This window comes from Gastrolobium bilobum, unplaced genomic scaffold (genome assembly GCF_033153095.1).
Source record: "Gastrolobium bilobum isolate Gb01-03AN ecotype WA unplaced genomic scaffold, APGP_CSIRO_Gbil_v1 utg3870, whole genome shotgun sequence".
Classification (NCBI taxonomy): Eukaryota; Viridiplantae; Streptophyta; class Magnoliopsida; order Fabales; family Fabaceae; genus Gastrolobium; species Gastrolobium bilobum.
The window spans coordinates 374,740-391,502 of NW_026895180.1; the positions used below are offsets into that span (position 1 = coordinate 374,740).

The window sequence follows — 16,763 nt, forward strand, 5'->3', positions numbered from 1 at the left end:
ACGGTAACCATGTGATAGAGCCCCATAACCAGGAATATTTTGCCTTCAAATTTGTCTTTGATGAAAATATACTCTGAAAAGTGCATAACGACCATGCTTTGATCCTCCCAACCCACTTTACTACTTTTCCAAATTCAGGTTTTAAAAACGGGAGTGTGTGGTGCTATTCCCTATTTATTGTCTATTCTTACTCTTCTTTAGCTAACTCCTCTTTCTCGATTGTAATGTTAAAGATTATGAAATAATTTCTTAATACTTTACCAAAATCTGCCAATTGATTATTTTATTTTTTCTGCCCAGCTTTTCATTTAATTTGTCAAATGCAAGTTATCAGTTAAATTCACAAACTCAGAAACTGCTTAAGAGAAAATGCCAACAAGAAAACTATTATATGCATGTGTAAAAGAAAAGAGAAATATTATTCTTATGCAACATAAGATAACACTCTTTCCTACATATTCATTGATTTCCGTGTAGTTTAATTTTTATTTTTTTATTTTTTATAAATGAGTGGACCCCACCCATGATTGTCTCTATGGTAGGAGAGAACTTCTCTCCTACAACATAAGATTAATAAAGCCCAAAAAAAAAACTTAACACTTACGACCAGTTCTCGGAAATATAGATAAACTGCCAATTAAAAAATATATATATAAGGCAATAATCGTCTTAGTGATTCTCTCAATCCCAATATGTTATTATTTTAAATCTTTTATTCCGTAAGTATATTTTAAATTTTTTATTCCGTAAGTATAAATATATTAATTTAGTATCAATGACGCCAACGGAATCTTGGCAGTGTAATTGATAAATGGTATCAATTGATAGTATTTCCATTGATTTAAAACTGTACATCAATGTATCTTAAATAGAATAGGCTGTTACGGCTGTTACCAAACAGTCTGTTACCAAATAGTAAAACAATTTCCTAAAGATAAGTAACTACACCTAATTACAATAGGACTCAGTTATACATATCCTAACAAACTACAGGTTACAACATATCACAGCAAATCATAACAACATATAGAATCTTCTATTCCAACACTCCCCCTCAAGTTGGAGCATGAAGAATGAAATGCCTAACTTGGAAAGAACGGCAAGAAATGGAACACGACCAAGTGCTTTGGTGAAAATGTCTGCGAGTTGCAAATGAGAACGAACAAAAGTAGTTCGAATCGTCTTAGAAACCAACCTTTCTCGGACAAAATGGCAATCAATTTCAATGTGTTTAGTTCGCTCATGAAACACAGGATTTGCCGCGATATGTATAGCGGCTTGATTATCACAACATAATTCCATAGGATCATCATGGATAACATCAAGTGAAGCAAGAAAAGACTTCAACCATATCAATTCTGCTGTCGCGGCAGCCATGGAGCGGTACTCAGCCTCTGCTGAGGAGCGTGAGACAGTGAGTTGCTTCTTTGTTTTCCAAGAAACAGGTGAGGTTCCAAGCATAATGAAGAACCCAGAAACTGACCGGCGAGTTAAAGGGCAGCTGGCCCAATCTGAATCACAGAAAGCATGAATTTTGAGATCACTTTTGGAAGAAAGGAGGATACCTTGGCCAGGATTCATTTTGATGTATCTTAGTACCCGAATGACAGCCTCATAATGTGCTTCCTTTGGAGCTTGCATGAACTGTGAAAGAGTGTGCACTACATAACTCAAATCAGGACGAGTGATCGTAAGGTACACTAGCTTGCTGACAATTCTTCTATAGCGACCTGGATCATCATAGTCAGGTCCATCTGCCAGAGCTAAGCGATGATTCTGTTCAATTGGAAACTGAACCGGTTTACAATCCAACAAACCTGTTTCTTTGAGGATATCTAATGCATATTTTCGTTGACACAAGAAGATACCCTCATTGCTACAGGCAACCTCGATGCCCAAAAAATATTTCAAGTGACCCAAATCTTTAATTTTAAAACACTTGTTAAGATAAATCTTAACCTCTTGACATGCTTGGGAATCATTGCCTGCCAACACCAAATCATCAACATAGGCTAGTATGGTCAAGAAGGTAGAACCACGCTTCAAAGTGAACAAAGTGTGATCTGCTTCGGATTGAACAAAACCGTATTTAATAAGTGAGGAACTCAACTTTGCAAACCAATTCCTGGGAGATTGTCGTAAGCCATATAACAACCTTTGCAAACGACACACTTTTCTTCCTTGTCCTTGATTAAAGCCTGCCGGTATGCGCATATACACTTCTTCGTCCAGTTCTCCATTAAGAAACGCATTATGAACATCCATTTGGTGCAAGTACCAACCTTTTGCAGCTGCAACCGAGAGTAGAGTTCTAACACTCACCATTTTCGCTACAGGAGCGTAAGTTTCATGGAAATCTTCTCCTGGAACTTGATGATTACCTGCAATTACCAACCTTGCTTTGTAGCGCTCGATGCTACCATTGGAATGATATTTAATTTTATATACCCATTTACATGGAAGGGCATGTTTGCCTGCAGGTAAATCAGTGATAGTCCACGTATTATTTTCTTCTAGTGCATGTATCTCCTGAGCCATAGCTTTACGCCAAACATCATTGGTCATTGCTTCTTTAAATGACCGAGGTTCACTACCTGCATCAATAGCAGCAACAAAAACTCGATGTTTTGAAGAAAAATTGTTAGTATTCACATAGTTGGCAATTGGATACCGTATACCTGAGGTGGAGCTAGAAGAGGTGAGACTGGGAGTGTATGTATGTGCCTCAATCAGATTACATTTGTAGTTACTCAAATAGGACGGAGGCCTTCGTGTGCGTGCTGGACGAAGAGAATCGTTTTGAGCTGATTCTGCACTTCTATTCCAACAGTAATTACTGGCTAGCGATGATGTTATCATGAAAATTCACTTGATTATTATTTTGACTAAGCGTGACAAGAAGTAAGGGTATAAATTAGTTGGGTTAGGCTTTTGTCTAATTATAGGTATGACCAGTATAAAATATTTTTAGTCTGGCTTGATCAATTAATCTGTTGTAAAATGAATTATAAGTCTAATATAACTTACATTAGAAAATCAAAAGACTTGGTTTAAGATTGTCAGCCTGACAAGCCTATCACCATTCAATATCTATTAAGAATTTAAAAAATAAAATAAAATAAATTTATTAATTAAAATTATTTGAATTTATGTTTTTTTTTTAATTAAAATAAATAATAGGATATAAAGCAGCCCAAAGAACATTTTTTAAGACTTGAGTCTATTTTATTTTATTAAATATATTAAATCATACCTGATCTAACCTAAGTCAGGACGTAGGCATTTGAAATCCCTAACTAACCAGAAGCCACAAGTATTGAACGATATTTGAAGATTCTCATGACTATTGAAACAAAAGACTAATAGCCGAAGTTTTTTTTTTATATTCAGTCTGCCATTAAGAATGGAAGGAATTTGATTTTGAAGTCTCATCCTTGCAATTGTCATTCAAGAAAAGTTCTCTGCAGTGGCCATGGTTCAGCAACGTCAATGAACTAGGGCATTTTTAATAAAATAAAATAAAATTACGGCAATAATTGTGTTAGTGATTCTCTCAATCCTAAAAAATTGTTATTGGAATTGTTTATTCCATAAGTATAAATATTTTAATTCAGTAGCTTTTACGTCAACGGAATCTTGCCGGTGCAATCACTGGCTACGGTGATGAACATTCACTTATTTATTAACTACTCTTGATTAAATAATTTCGCATGACCCAAGCCACAATTTTTGAACAATATTGGAAGATTCTCATCGTTGACAATTGAAACTAATACAAATGGCCGAAACTTTGTTTGTGTTTTTGTTTTATTAAATATATATTTTTTAATTTGCAGTCTACCATTATGATTGAAAGGAATTTGCAGTCTCATCCTTGTAATTGTCACTTGTTATTGTAATTTTTAAAGTAATTATTCACTTTCTTAATGGCAAAATGCAATGCATTATACATGTGATCTATGAAGTACCGACACTTCAAAAGCCTTGACGTGTCGTGTTCGCGACACTCCAACATGCGTTTTAGAAACTCAAAAAAAAGTTTAAAGGTTGTGTTGCGTTGTGTTTTTAGTTCCAATTATTTGATTAGTTGGATTACGATTATTATTTTATTGAGTTTAATATAAATATTTGAAATATTTTATGTTTCTTTGAAAATTGATGGGTATTATAAATTTAACTTCATTTTTTTGTTAAATTATTGAGTATTAAATATAATATACATGACATAAATTAAAAATAATATTTAATATCAAAACGTGTCCTAACGTATTGAAATCTTGCATTTTTTAGAATTGACGTGTCAGAGTATCGTGTCTCGTATCAGTATCGGTGCTACATACCATGTGATACATCATACATGTAGTATATGGACCCACCGTAACTAATAATACTCACTGTAATACAAGACGACACAGCAAAAGTTAAATGTCCTACGCAGCATTTTTTGTGTGGCATCCATACATCTTAGTAGATGCGGACAACATACTGATAATGGCACCAAAATAAAACAAAACAACATGGTGAATTATGGGGGGCTTTTTTACCCTTATGCCCCTTAATTAATAATTAATTACCAAATTGCCCTTCATTCAAAACTATTTCGAAAATTTACCCTCCCCAACAAACATAACACCAATCTGCCCATGTTTGACCGTTGACCACGAAGCCTACCCGGGTACACCATTACCTACCCGGGTAAATTTTGAAACTTTTTATCTACCCGAGTATGTAGGGGTGTACCCGGGTAGAGTTCTTGAATCTGGGAAAATGTTTGAATTATTTACCCGGGTAAGGAGCAGTGTACCCGGGTAAATCGCGTCCAGAAACCCCAATATGTATGGGTTTCGGCCATTGTTGCGAGGTATAGGGTTTTTGAAACCCCAAATCTTTCTCTCTTACCCTCTCTAATCCGAAACATCACACATATTTCATCTCATCATTTCAGAAAGCTGAATCTTGGTGGGACATTGAGATTACATCTCCACACTCCCATTTTGTGCTAAAAAATCCGAACCAACCTCCAAACCCAAAACCTAGATCTAATTTTTGTGTGAAAGATGAGTTCAAGTCCAAACATGGTTCCTATAGTTATTTACTACAATGGGAGGCATTTTGAAGGTCCGAACGGTGTCCGATTTGAAGGAAAAACAAAAACGATTAAAATCAAAGTGGGCACTACATGCAATGAACTGAAGGAGAGAATTCTTCAAAAAATGGGGTCAGAAGGCATACATTCCATCCACCGCATGATAGCCAGGTTAGAGACTGTAGTGGATATGGATACAATATACTACATTGGAAACGATATAAATGATGATGAAGATGTGGAGTTCGTAACAGATGCGTTTGTTGAATGGAAAGTATTAAAATATATTGAGATATATGTTGAAGTTGATGTTGGACAATCTTCATCTTTACCGGTGCATACAACCACTACTGCACACTGTACCGGTCAAGAAGATACAGTTGTACGATCTTCTGCACCTCCTCAGGTAGCATTGGATGAGGATGAAGAGGATGAAGACGAGGACTATGTGGACAGCGAAGATGAGGGAGAACCTGAAAGTGCTATTCCAGAAGGTGATTCGTCAGACACTGACGTGGACGGTAATTTTGAGGCTGACATGAGCGCCGTAAGTCTCGGTACCCCAGCCTTGTCACCACTTCATGTCGACCCAGTCAGTAGTGGTAAGTTATTAAATTTGAACATTTGCTTTAGACAATTTATTATTTGTGGTGGTATTCATTCAGACAAATGAGAGTTGATCTTTAGATGCAGGGTCTGAGGAGCCATTCTGGAATGAAATCCAACATTATTCATTCATTAACTGGGCGCACCCTAATGACGAGTTGGAGATCCTATATGGCGATGATGACTTGCACGGAGGTTGGAAGTTAGGAGATCCGTTATTTGTGCAACAAGAATTTGGGTCCAAACCAGAATTGCAACATGCTGTGAAGATACATTGTATGAAGGGGCGCAGGACAGCCACATTTCACCTGCTGACTGTGAAGGAGGGCCCACAGGATGACAAAGTCCCCTTCCAGCACCTTTGAGTGATTATGCGGGCGCTGGAAAATAATATGTGTCACCACATAATGAAGAATGCGAGCAGAAACTGACAAGTTGCTAACAGGATAATGAGCAAAATGACCGGGCTCAGCGTCTGCCCTCCTAGTCTCTGTAACAATGGTCTCCCGGTTATAATCACCAAATATATGATGGATGTCTCCATCATATAGTGCTGCTCCTGTGACACCATCAAAATCGAACCCCAGTAGCTCCGTCCAGATAGGAGCAGTCATGATGATATCAATCCCGCAGACACGGGAAGTCAGCTCGCCTTGCGAGTAGCCAAGGTTCTGGTAGAAGGCTCTTACCATAACCTCCGAGTATGGGCACCGCATCTCCGCCAGGTGAAGTAAATGTGTTTGCTCAAGAAGCGGCACAATGTCAAAACGCTCTAGGTTGAAGAATGCTGAATCCAGTGATTTCGGTTCGCAGATCTTCCGGGTCATGAAAAACTTCACGAACTTCTCGTGTGAAGGAATGTCATCCTCAAACAAATATCCGAACGTCAAGTCCGGAGCCTGACTCGAAGCAGCCTGGGGCTGAGAGGATGACGACCCATCGTGACGACTCTTGGTTCTTCTCTCGGAATGGGTCACTTGCAGCTTTGAAACGCGTCGAGAGGTCATTGTGTCACACTATTAAACTGAAAAAATAACCAAAATCAGAAATTAGATACATGTTAGGGTTAGGGTTAGGGTTAGGGTTAGGGTTAGGGTTAGATTCAGGGTTAGGGTAAGCGTATGACATACAAATTGATAAAATAATTCGGACAGAATCAAATGATATAAACGAAAATACAATGAATCAGAACAGAAATCATAACATAATTGAAAAAACTAAAAAAAAAATCACCTTTGATCGATTTCAATCGGTAGAAGGCACAGAGGTTGCAAGGTCCGCGAATGATGATCACAAACAAGACGAATTAGTGCAAGATTATGCCTGAAATCGCTCAAGATGACACTCCTCCAGCAGCTCTACTCGGGTACCCCTTTTGTGGGTTTTCGAAATGGGGCTGCTGGGGTATTTTAAAACCCTACCGTCGCGATTTACCCGGGTACACTGCTCCTTACCCGGGTAAATAATTCAAACATTTTCCCAGATTCAAGAACTCTACCCGGGTACACCCCTACATACTCGGGTAGATAAAAAGTTTCAAAATTTACCCGGGTAGGTAATGGTGTACCCGGGTAGGCTTCGTGGTCAACGGTCAAACAGGGGCAGATTGGTGTTATGTTTGTTGGGGAGGGTAAATTTTCGAAATAGTTTTGAATGAAGGGCAATTTGGTAATTAATTATTAATTAAGGGGCATAAGGGTCAAAAAGCCGAATTATGGGTGATAAAGGATCAACTTTACTATTTTAAATTTTTTTGTTGCATTTTTCAAGGTTCAGTGTCGTTATCTTTCATACATAAAATATTTGGTAGTTACTGAAAAAATATTTTTGGGGGTCGCATTTGTTTACCAGTATTACAGCCCACAAAAAGCATTCAACCATTTAAGCTCCTTGCTTTAGTGTGCTGCATGGGACATGCGTTCAGAATTCTGACTCTGATACCGATTCAATTAATAGAGATTCATAACTGAGATCAAATATACAGGTAAAAGGCAGCATATTAACTACAAGGTCATCAAACTAAGAGGGAAGATGCATGAAAGTGAACTTGTACAAGGACACAGGTTCATAATAAATTATTCTAAACGTACGTTGTAGTTCATTAAATTATACAAAAGCAATATTGATACTGAATATATTACAATATTATTCAATCAGACCAGGTTGTTTAGGTATTGCCAATTGATCATCGGATACTCAATTATGAAGGTTTCAAATCTCAATGAAACCGGGTGGGGTTAGGGTACCCATATCGTGTACCCTCAAGTATTCAAAGAAAAAAAATCCATGTTTAGGTATCCTTGGTCATAACCCTGCTGGCCGAAATTGAGATCAGGATCCCTGTCAGAAATGTTTCTCAATTAAATTATGTAAAGATAAGGCTGTATACAAGAATTGTCCTCACTCCACCCTCGTCAGTCAGGGTTTAATGGGAAGTGGTTTATATATTGTTGCAGTGATCAAAATCAAGGGAACTTAAATTGAAAGAGAGCAAAGGACTAACCTTATTTGTCGACGGATTCAAAACTTTCAATTAATTGTGGTGACCTGCATTACATCACAAGATTAAAATTCAGGTTAGGTAAGAATAGAGTTGAATAAAAAATAAAAGAACTGACATCAGATACAGCGCAGGTCCGTTTACAATAATAGATGTTCAGTTGGGGGACTAAAAAAAATGCAACCAAGGACTGAAGTTGGGACTTTTCGAGGCTGTGATCAGCATATTCAGAAAGTAATTTCAATGTATTGATGTTTTCGAGACTTATTAATAAATCATGAACGAGTGGTTTTGAGTTTAGCAGGTTTGGAAATAACGGAATTATGGAATTAAAAAAATCGAACGGGGAAAGATCTCAAGTAGAAAAAACAAAAGCTTTGGTTCTAAATTGTCTAACCTAAGAGGCTAAGACATGATGGCATGACAGAATCCAAGAGACGATCCATGTGTCATAAATTCCCCAAACACAGTTCCACGTTGAATTGAATGGCTCGAAGGGCTCAAAACATTATGTAGACAATACATGTAACCTTAAACCTACATTAAGTGAAATTCCTATCTTAAAGCTGCAGATGTTGAATAGATACTATAAATATCCACGAACAGGGCAAAAATTGCACATGGATTACAAGGAAAAAATGTAAAACAAGAAATTTGTTTGACATCAGTGAGACTTGAACAGCTCTTTTGTACAACGTAGTTTGAGACCTTGCTGGATTAAAAAGTATCATGAGAAAGCTGAGGCATCGAAAATTATCAAGTTCCTAAAGCACAGCTTTGCTAAATTACGACCTGTGCCAGTTTTAAGTCAATTGTGTCCATTAAATTCAAAATAACATTACACTACCAAATAATGGCTAAAACTTTTCATTAACATACAAAATATTGTTTTGACTTGAGAATCTCTGCAGTAAATATAGGGCTTGAAAAAAAAAAATAAAGCTCATTGGATTGCATGGAAAGAACCAATTATAAAGCTCTACATCCTGTAGTAAGAGTTTTTCATTAGTAAGATTTTAGTCCCGGTAATTTTGAAAATCCTCTTGGATTGACAGGCCGTGTGATGGTTACATTGAAGACATTATGGCTGGTGAGTTCCACTCCTACCATAGAATACAAGAGAACAGAAAGACTGGAAAGAAGAAAAATTCAAACCAAATACCATCTGTCTGTATGATTGATACCAAGTCCATTGCAGGTTAGGATCATTCCTTTAAATCTGGTAAGATATTCCTGTGTAGCAATTAGACATGCCCAAACCGAAGGTAAGTACAAACCAGCAGTTATGATTCAAGAGCATACACTGAAACAATTATAAACAAATCTAAGTAAATAATTACTAACATTGAATGATAGTTAAGTTGCATACCTGCAAGCTATACTTTTCAATCTCACACGTCCCAGTTAAATCATAGTCAAAACGCTTGGCAGGATCACTCAATACTATGAAATAACAAAGAAAGACTAGAATCAACAGAAATCCATTATTATTATTTACAAGCAGCCGTTTGCTGTTTTCTAAACAATAACCATATGAAAGAGAAACACACATCTAGGTCAAACTATGTGGTTCAACAGAGAAAATTTAATCCATGAAGTATCACTTACAGACCGATTTATTACATTTAAGTAGCTTCCATTACTAGACAATTTTGGGTTTGCCAGTATGCTCAAGTTGACAATCCTGTAAGTTTCAGTATATTCATCTGAATATCTTATTCCTAAATTCAAACAGTTGATTGTTGATTTATATATATGTATAAAGAATAAATTCATTATCATATCATTAAGTTAAACAGATGGGAAATATATATGTTATATTACTTGGGTTTTCCTCAATTTTGTTTTGGATTTGAGTTTTGCTATCATCATGTTCATCTGTGTGAAAATTTCCTTCCATCATTTTTCTAAACTTTCCAGTTAGCACTAGGAGTAAAATTAAGTTCACATGCTCATAAAATTACGTTAACATCTGGATATGAAAGAGAATAACTAATGAAATAGTTAATTAGTATTACAACAAGTGGGAAATGATAGGAACCCAGAAACAGATTCTAAGTTTTAACAGAGAGAGAGATTAAAAAACACAGAGAAAGGAAATTAGAACAATACTTCTGCAGTGTTTATTGAATTATAACAGAAACCCAAGGAGAGAATTTCCCTTCCAAGGGTATCACCTTTCCATAATTGAGCTAATGCTCAATTCCCAGATGACAACTGAAATCAGAATTCCTCTCTTCTACCCTCTCCTCCTATTCAAGCTATTTCCCTAGCTCTAAAAGCTTTAACCGCCCAAACATAACCATTCTAACTAACTACTCTCTGGCCCTTTAGCGGGAACTGAGAGGCTGAAAGCCAGACAACAAAGGTTAAACTTCATATCCACACTAATGAAGGACCACAAATCTCTGTGCTTAAAATCACTTGTCCTTTTATTCTAACCATTTGTATATTTGTGATTGTGTTGAAGATAGAAAAAGAAATATTCCATTTTCAAGAACTGTAATGATAAGGGTGACCATTCCAGCCAGAAGAATGAAGCTTGTTAAATAATGTGCTCACAAGGAAAAAGTACAGGCATGAAATTTTTTACTATTACATGAAATAATTACCATTGTAAGCTTCATTTATCTCTTGAAATTTTGCAGTAACAGCGCTGTCACCTTTGTGCTTGTCAGGATGCCATTTCTATCAAATGTGGTGGAATCATGTGTACATAGTAAGTCAAACTTGTAGAAGAAATATATTCAGATTTTGAAAAATCATGGAAAGAGCCTTTGCAGGAACTACTAAAAAAGGTAAAGTTACCAACCAGTGCGAGTCTTCGGTAATTGAATTTGATATTTTCATCAGTTGCATCATAATCAACCTCCAGAACTTTGTAATAATCCTTGAAATAAGTATAAGTGACACATCAAGAACACATAAAAACAGCAATCAGAGTCACAAACATTTTCTGCTAATCATGTAACATTTTTGCTATATGCAGTAATGATGACATTGTCACAGCATGATAGTTACAAGTGCAAATAGGAAAGCTGCACATAATTTTCAGTTTTACAAAAGCAAGAGAAAGATTGTATTGCACAATAATCAGAGACAGATTTCAGTAAAAGCTCAAGAGCAATATGAACCACAGCATCAACCAATTAATATCTATATAATTCAATTAATAGATAAACCCACTTCCTCAGCACTTCAACATACCAATTTTCACCATCTAAGTTGGCGCCCACAACAACAATCTGCCAGAAGCCTAACTACACTATTAATCAAACAAAGACACTTGAATTACTCATTTCAGCATTGTCTTTTCATCCTATGATTATGAATACCGAAATTGTGCAGATTAGCTCAATATTTTTTCTTCCTCTCAACTCCAAACTACATTCTATTCAAATACATAACTTTCCTTTTAACCAGTCCACTTCTTCACCAAAGGGTCTCACCATTAAGCTTCCTAGCTGAAAACAAAGCAGGAAAGTGGGATAGATAGAGAAAATTAAACTAGGAATAAAAATGTGAACTTTCATACATCACAAATAGGCAATGGATTTCGGTCAAACTTAAATTTAATCACCAAATTTTTTATTTTTTTTTAACAGGAATCAAATAAAGCAACAAAATCACATGATATGGGAGATTGAAAATTTGCGATTACTTTTAATACCTTTAGGTTGGTATTATCAGCGGCAGCCATGTGCTACAAAAACGGGGTCGACATGTGCAGCTTCTTTTACATAATTCATCGGAATCGGACAAAAATATAGTACACCAAAAGCACAATGCTTCAACCAACTGCAGACATGCTTGAAATTCGAGAAAAAATAATTGTAGATTGAAATGAGGGATGGAGAAAACAAACTCAGAATTAGGGATTTTTTTTTTTTTTGGTATTAGAATTAGGGATTTTTGTGGTGAAAGAAAAAACAAGAGGACATTCCTGTGCCACAACTGGGAAATTTGGATGGGGTTTCTCAGATTTTTTTTATTTTTTATTTGGTATGGTTCTTTGTACTGTTATGCGTTGTTCTGCATGTTCACCGTGGTAAAATTCTAACGGGTGAAGGGTTTATCCGAAGGAGAAAGAAAGGAAATAGGATGTATTTTATTATTCTTAAGAAATTACGGGTTTGAAATTTTATACCAGATAGATATTGTTAGTGCTAAATAAGGTTATCATTGGTGTCTTGGCGCTAAGTTAGTGGGGTTGGATATGTGTTCGATTCTCGCTGTATGCATTCTTGGGGAGGGGGCTAAACCTTTAGCCATCACTGTTTCCCCGCACTCCGGATTAGTCCCATAGCCGGCTCAAAGAGTCGAACTCGTGAGGATACCGGAGGGAGCCAACTCGTCTCAAAGAGATAATTAGGGTTGGGTAACTCAAAAAAATAAGGTTATCATCAATTTTATTACGGATTTTTTTTAATAAATTTTTATAAATTATACTGTTTTCTTCTTGAAAAAAATAATGAAATCTAGAGAGAAGATAGTGTAGTTTGTAAATAAATTTTTTCTGTAAATATAACATGTCCCTGTTATTATTATATCTTAATCATTGGTTTTCGTCAATCAACTATTATTATTTATTATGAATTAATAATTAATTAATAAATTTGATTTATAAAAATAATAATCATTAATTGACAAAAATTAACAATTAAGATATAATAGTAACATTGATAATAAAATTATTTGCTAGTAACAATAAATCTTATCGTTTTTTTTTTTTGGTACCCTTATATCTTATGGTATTTTATATTTATTAACTTTATGCTTTTTCTTCTGTAATTATCTAAGGGATTTGTATTTGTTATTTAACATGACACAACAAACTTTCTTGCACGCACAACATTTTGTAGGGCCCACACTTTTTAAATAAAAAAAATTACTTTGTGTCTATCTCTCTTAAGATGACATAACTTTATGTCATTTAAAATGACAAACACGTTTTCCTATTAATATTTATTTGGAAAAATGTTGAAAAATAAGAATAGATTAATATTTAAAAAAATGACTACCTTTAAATTATTAATAAAATTACATTAGTTTTATAATTTATTTCAAAGTCACTCCATCTCAATAATTTTGAAATGTAACTACACTTTAATAGTCATATTGATGCCGAAAATACACAGAAAAGACAGAAAGTTAGGATTTTTATAAAAGAGTAACTCTCCGGTTCTCAATTTTAGTTATCAAAATAACAAAATATTCAACTCCTAAAATAAAGATCTTAAGCATCCTTTTATATACTATTTACAAATTGATCCAAAATTCAAAATCTAAAATCCTAAAAATAATAAAATTTCCTAGAATAAATACAACAATAATTAACCTCTAAAAATAAAAATAATTATAATTAAATCATTTAAAATACGTCACAAATCTTATATATCAAATGTGTTGCTTTCCTTTACTTGTTAAACAACGCAATCATATCTGCTGCTTCATTCGGATTTGAATTTGATTGTAATTTATTATATTTCAAATTAACGCCTCTTTTAACAATTGAGCCATAATTCTTGTTGACTCTGGGCTTCCTGAATCAATGGTTAAGTCATGTGCAATGGGCCAACCGTAAGCGCATTACATATTTTATGAATTCTCCTCGTACTTTCTTCTTCTCTAGTTGGACACTGCTGATAGATATGTTAACGGGCAGAGCTGAGTCTGACTTTGGTTTTAAAAGGCTAAGCTTGTGTTCAAATGTGTTAGTCTGACCTAGTCTGTTACTTATTATGAATATAATTATTGGCCTGTAGTCTGTCTTATTTACAAAAAATAAAAGACTGGTTTTAGCCTGTTAAAAACAAGACAACAAAAATTTATCCGAACAGAATGTATGATCAACAATACTAATAATTTCACAAAGATTTATAAATTCAATGTATATCGGCCTTTTGACCTTGGTAGTGTAATATTTATAATGTTTGACCGAAATAATTTCTTGGTCAAATGTATTACCTAAATAATGCATAACGACGCGATAGTGTGAGTAACGTTTTAAGACATGACACATAGGCAACCACGTCCTGTGCACTGATTCTGGGCCCACTGGGACGCGACTCGCGTCCTTTGCAAAAATATATGCACAGGACGCGTTATTGCATCAACCACGTATCAATACGTCACATCCAAAAAAATAATGCAAAAGACATGGTACAGTGTGAGCTGCGTTCCAGTAAGAAAGATAAACAAAGACACGGTCCTATATGTATTGGTTATTGCCCTTTGAGGTAGTGTTTGGTTGGGGAGAAATTTTTTTTAAGTGGGTAGTTGTCTTTACTAGGAAAGATGTTGGAAAGCTAGTTTGGTAGGAAAGTTTAAAAAAAATTGTTTGGTAGCGCAAAATATTACTAGAAAAATTGGGTTAAAAATCCTGATGTGTGTTTGGTTGAAAATAAAATTGTGATGGGAAAAAGAATACAAAAGACGAAATTAACCTTTTTATAAAATTAAACATTTTCTCACATGTATTCTCGGTTCTTTTTATAAAAGTCTCGGTCTCCATTACATTGTCCTACCTCCAAGCTGCCAGCTTCATCGCGCACGGTGATTGAGTCTGGAGATATTTGAGTAAGATCGGTTCATGTGGCTATGGATATAACTTTGCTGTGAATTTTTTTTTTGTTGGTTTAAGATTTCATGGTTCTGGGTTTGATCCTGCATTTTTTTTACCCAAGTTCATCCCTTTTGTTCTCTCTCTGTTTCTTAAATTTAGCGATATACCATATGTATGTGTATACTTGATTCATTTGAAATTTGGAACACATAAGCTAACTGTGTGTTAATGCGAGTTACAGGATTATAGATGTTACTAACAATGGTTATCCCTTGCTCGTGTAAGTCAGAATGTGGTTTTGGATATCACTTGTGTGGTTAAGAAGGAGGGGTATATTTGTCACCCCATTCTTCACCTTTTTCAGATATCTGATTTCCTAAACCAATACCACCTGTTGAAAGGGCTTCTTCAACAGTGCTCAAATCCAATTTTTACACTTCTTCTTACATTGCAGGGCAAGTGGGTTTGATGGGCATATTTTTCAAAAATCCCCAACCAAACGTGATTTACTCAAATTTCCACATGCACTTACCTAGCAAAGTTTTAACTTCTCTCCAACCAAACACTACCTGAGACACTGCTATATTCAGAAGGATTAACAACTAAGCTTCAGTCCAATGACACATGTTTGCATGACATAAAAATAAATCTCTGAAAAGATACTTCTCAAATAACATGAACCCTCCCCAAGAAAAAATAACAAAATCCGACATTTAAAAAAAATCCCATCACCGGCTCTTCAAATTTTTTCAAACAAACACAATATTGAATAACATAGCAGGGTCACAACAAACACCAGTAAATCAAGAAATAAATTTTAAATTATGTCATTTTAAGATAGATAAAGAAGGAGAGAGAGTTGACAAAAAAAATAAAGGTGTAAGTCTCACCTCTTTTTGAGAGTGAAATGACATAACTTGTATCATTTAAAAGGATAAACATTTTTTCATATATATATATATATATATATATATATATATATATATATATATATATATATAAGTCATGCAAAATCCAACTCACGCACCACATATATATATGGGATTTGCATTTGTCATTTAACATGACACAACAAACTTTCCTACACACACAACATTTTGTGGGGCCCACACTTTTTGAAGAAAAAAGAAAAAAAAGATATTACGGCACGCAAAACGAATCTCTATAACATTACACAATCACTTTTTCTACAACATAACTCTTATAAAACCCTATATATATATATATATATGTAACTTGTGTCACTTTTTTGGTACATAGATAATAACAAAATTTAGATAAAGTATATACACTTTGAATATAGCAGTGTCTCAAAGGGCAACAGCCAATACATATAGGACTGTGTCTTTGTTTATCTTTCTTACTGGAACGCGGCTCGCACTGTACCATGTCTTTTGCATTATTTTTTTGGATGTGGCGTATTGATACGCGGTTGATGCAGTACTGCGTCCTGTGCATATATATTTGCAAAGGACGCGGCTGAGAGAGTAACGCGTCCCAGTGGGCCCAGAACCAGTACACAGGACGCGGTTGCCTATGTGTCATGTCTTAAAACGTTACTCTCCCTACCGCGTCATTATGTATTATTTAGGTAATACATTTGACCAAGAAATTATTTCGGTCAAACATTATAAATATTACACTACCAAGGTCAAAAGGCCATGTATATCCAAATGAGGGCGGTTATACTTACTACTGAAAAGTTTTAGAACTCTTACTACTAAACTAATCACCGTTGATTTTCGCCAATTTAACGATTTTAATATATTGGAAATTTAAATTAATTAATAATTGTACTCAATAAATTATAACCGTTAGATTGACGGAAATCAACGAGAATTAGTTTAGTAATAAGAGTTATAAAAATTTTCAGCAGTAAATATAACTTCTCCCTATCCAAATACATAATACAGAACAAAAGCATTCAAAAAGTCTGTTTAACCAATAAAATGAGGTGAAATGAGTTGAGGAAAGAGAGGGCTATTATGAGTAATATAAAAAGGGGA

General features: G+C 35.0%; 1 protein-coding gene across 1 annotated transcript; it reads right to left on the minus strand.

The window, feature by feature from the left end:
• Nucleotides 1–7,688: 7,688 nt before the first annotated feature.
• On the minus strand, nt 7,689–12,176 carry LOC133298218 (uncharacterized). Its single transcript, XM_061497475.1, has 7 exons — nt 11,863–12,176; nt 11,005–11,082; nt 10,805–10,880; nt 9,562–9,635; nt 9,355–9,425; nt 8,196–8,239; nt 7,689–8,032 (listed from the first exon to the last, which is right to left on the minus strand). Exons 1-6 carry the CDS (start codon nt 11,890–11,892, stop codon nt 8,197–8,199), a joined length of 372 nt encoding a protein of 123 aa, XP_061353459.1. The 5' UTR covers nt 11,893–12,176; the 3' UTR covers nt 7,689–8,032; nt 8,196.
• Between the last annotated feature and the right edge of the window lie 4,587 nt (nt 12,177–16,763).

Coding starts and splice junctions, on each gene's coding strand:
- LOC133298218 (XM_061497475.1), bottom strand. CDS start 11,892: ATGGCTGCCGCTGATAATACCAACCTAAAG. Junction 9,426..9,561: donor TTGAAAAGTATAGCTTGCAG/GTATGCAACTTA, acceptor ATTGCTACACAG/GAATATCTTACCAGATTTAA. Junction 8,240..9,354: donor ATCAATCATACAGACAGATG/GTATTTGGTTTG, acceptor GATGTAATGCAG/GTCACCACAATTAATTGAAA.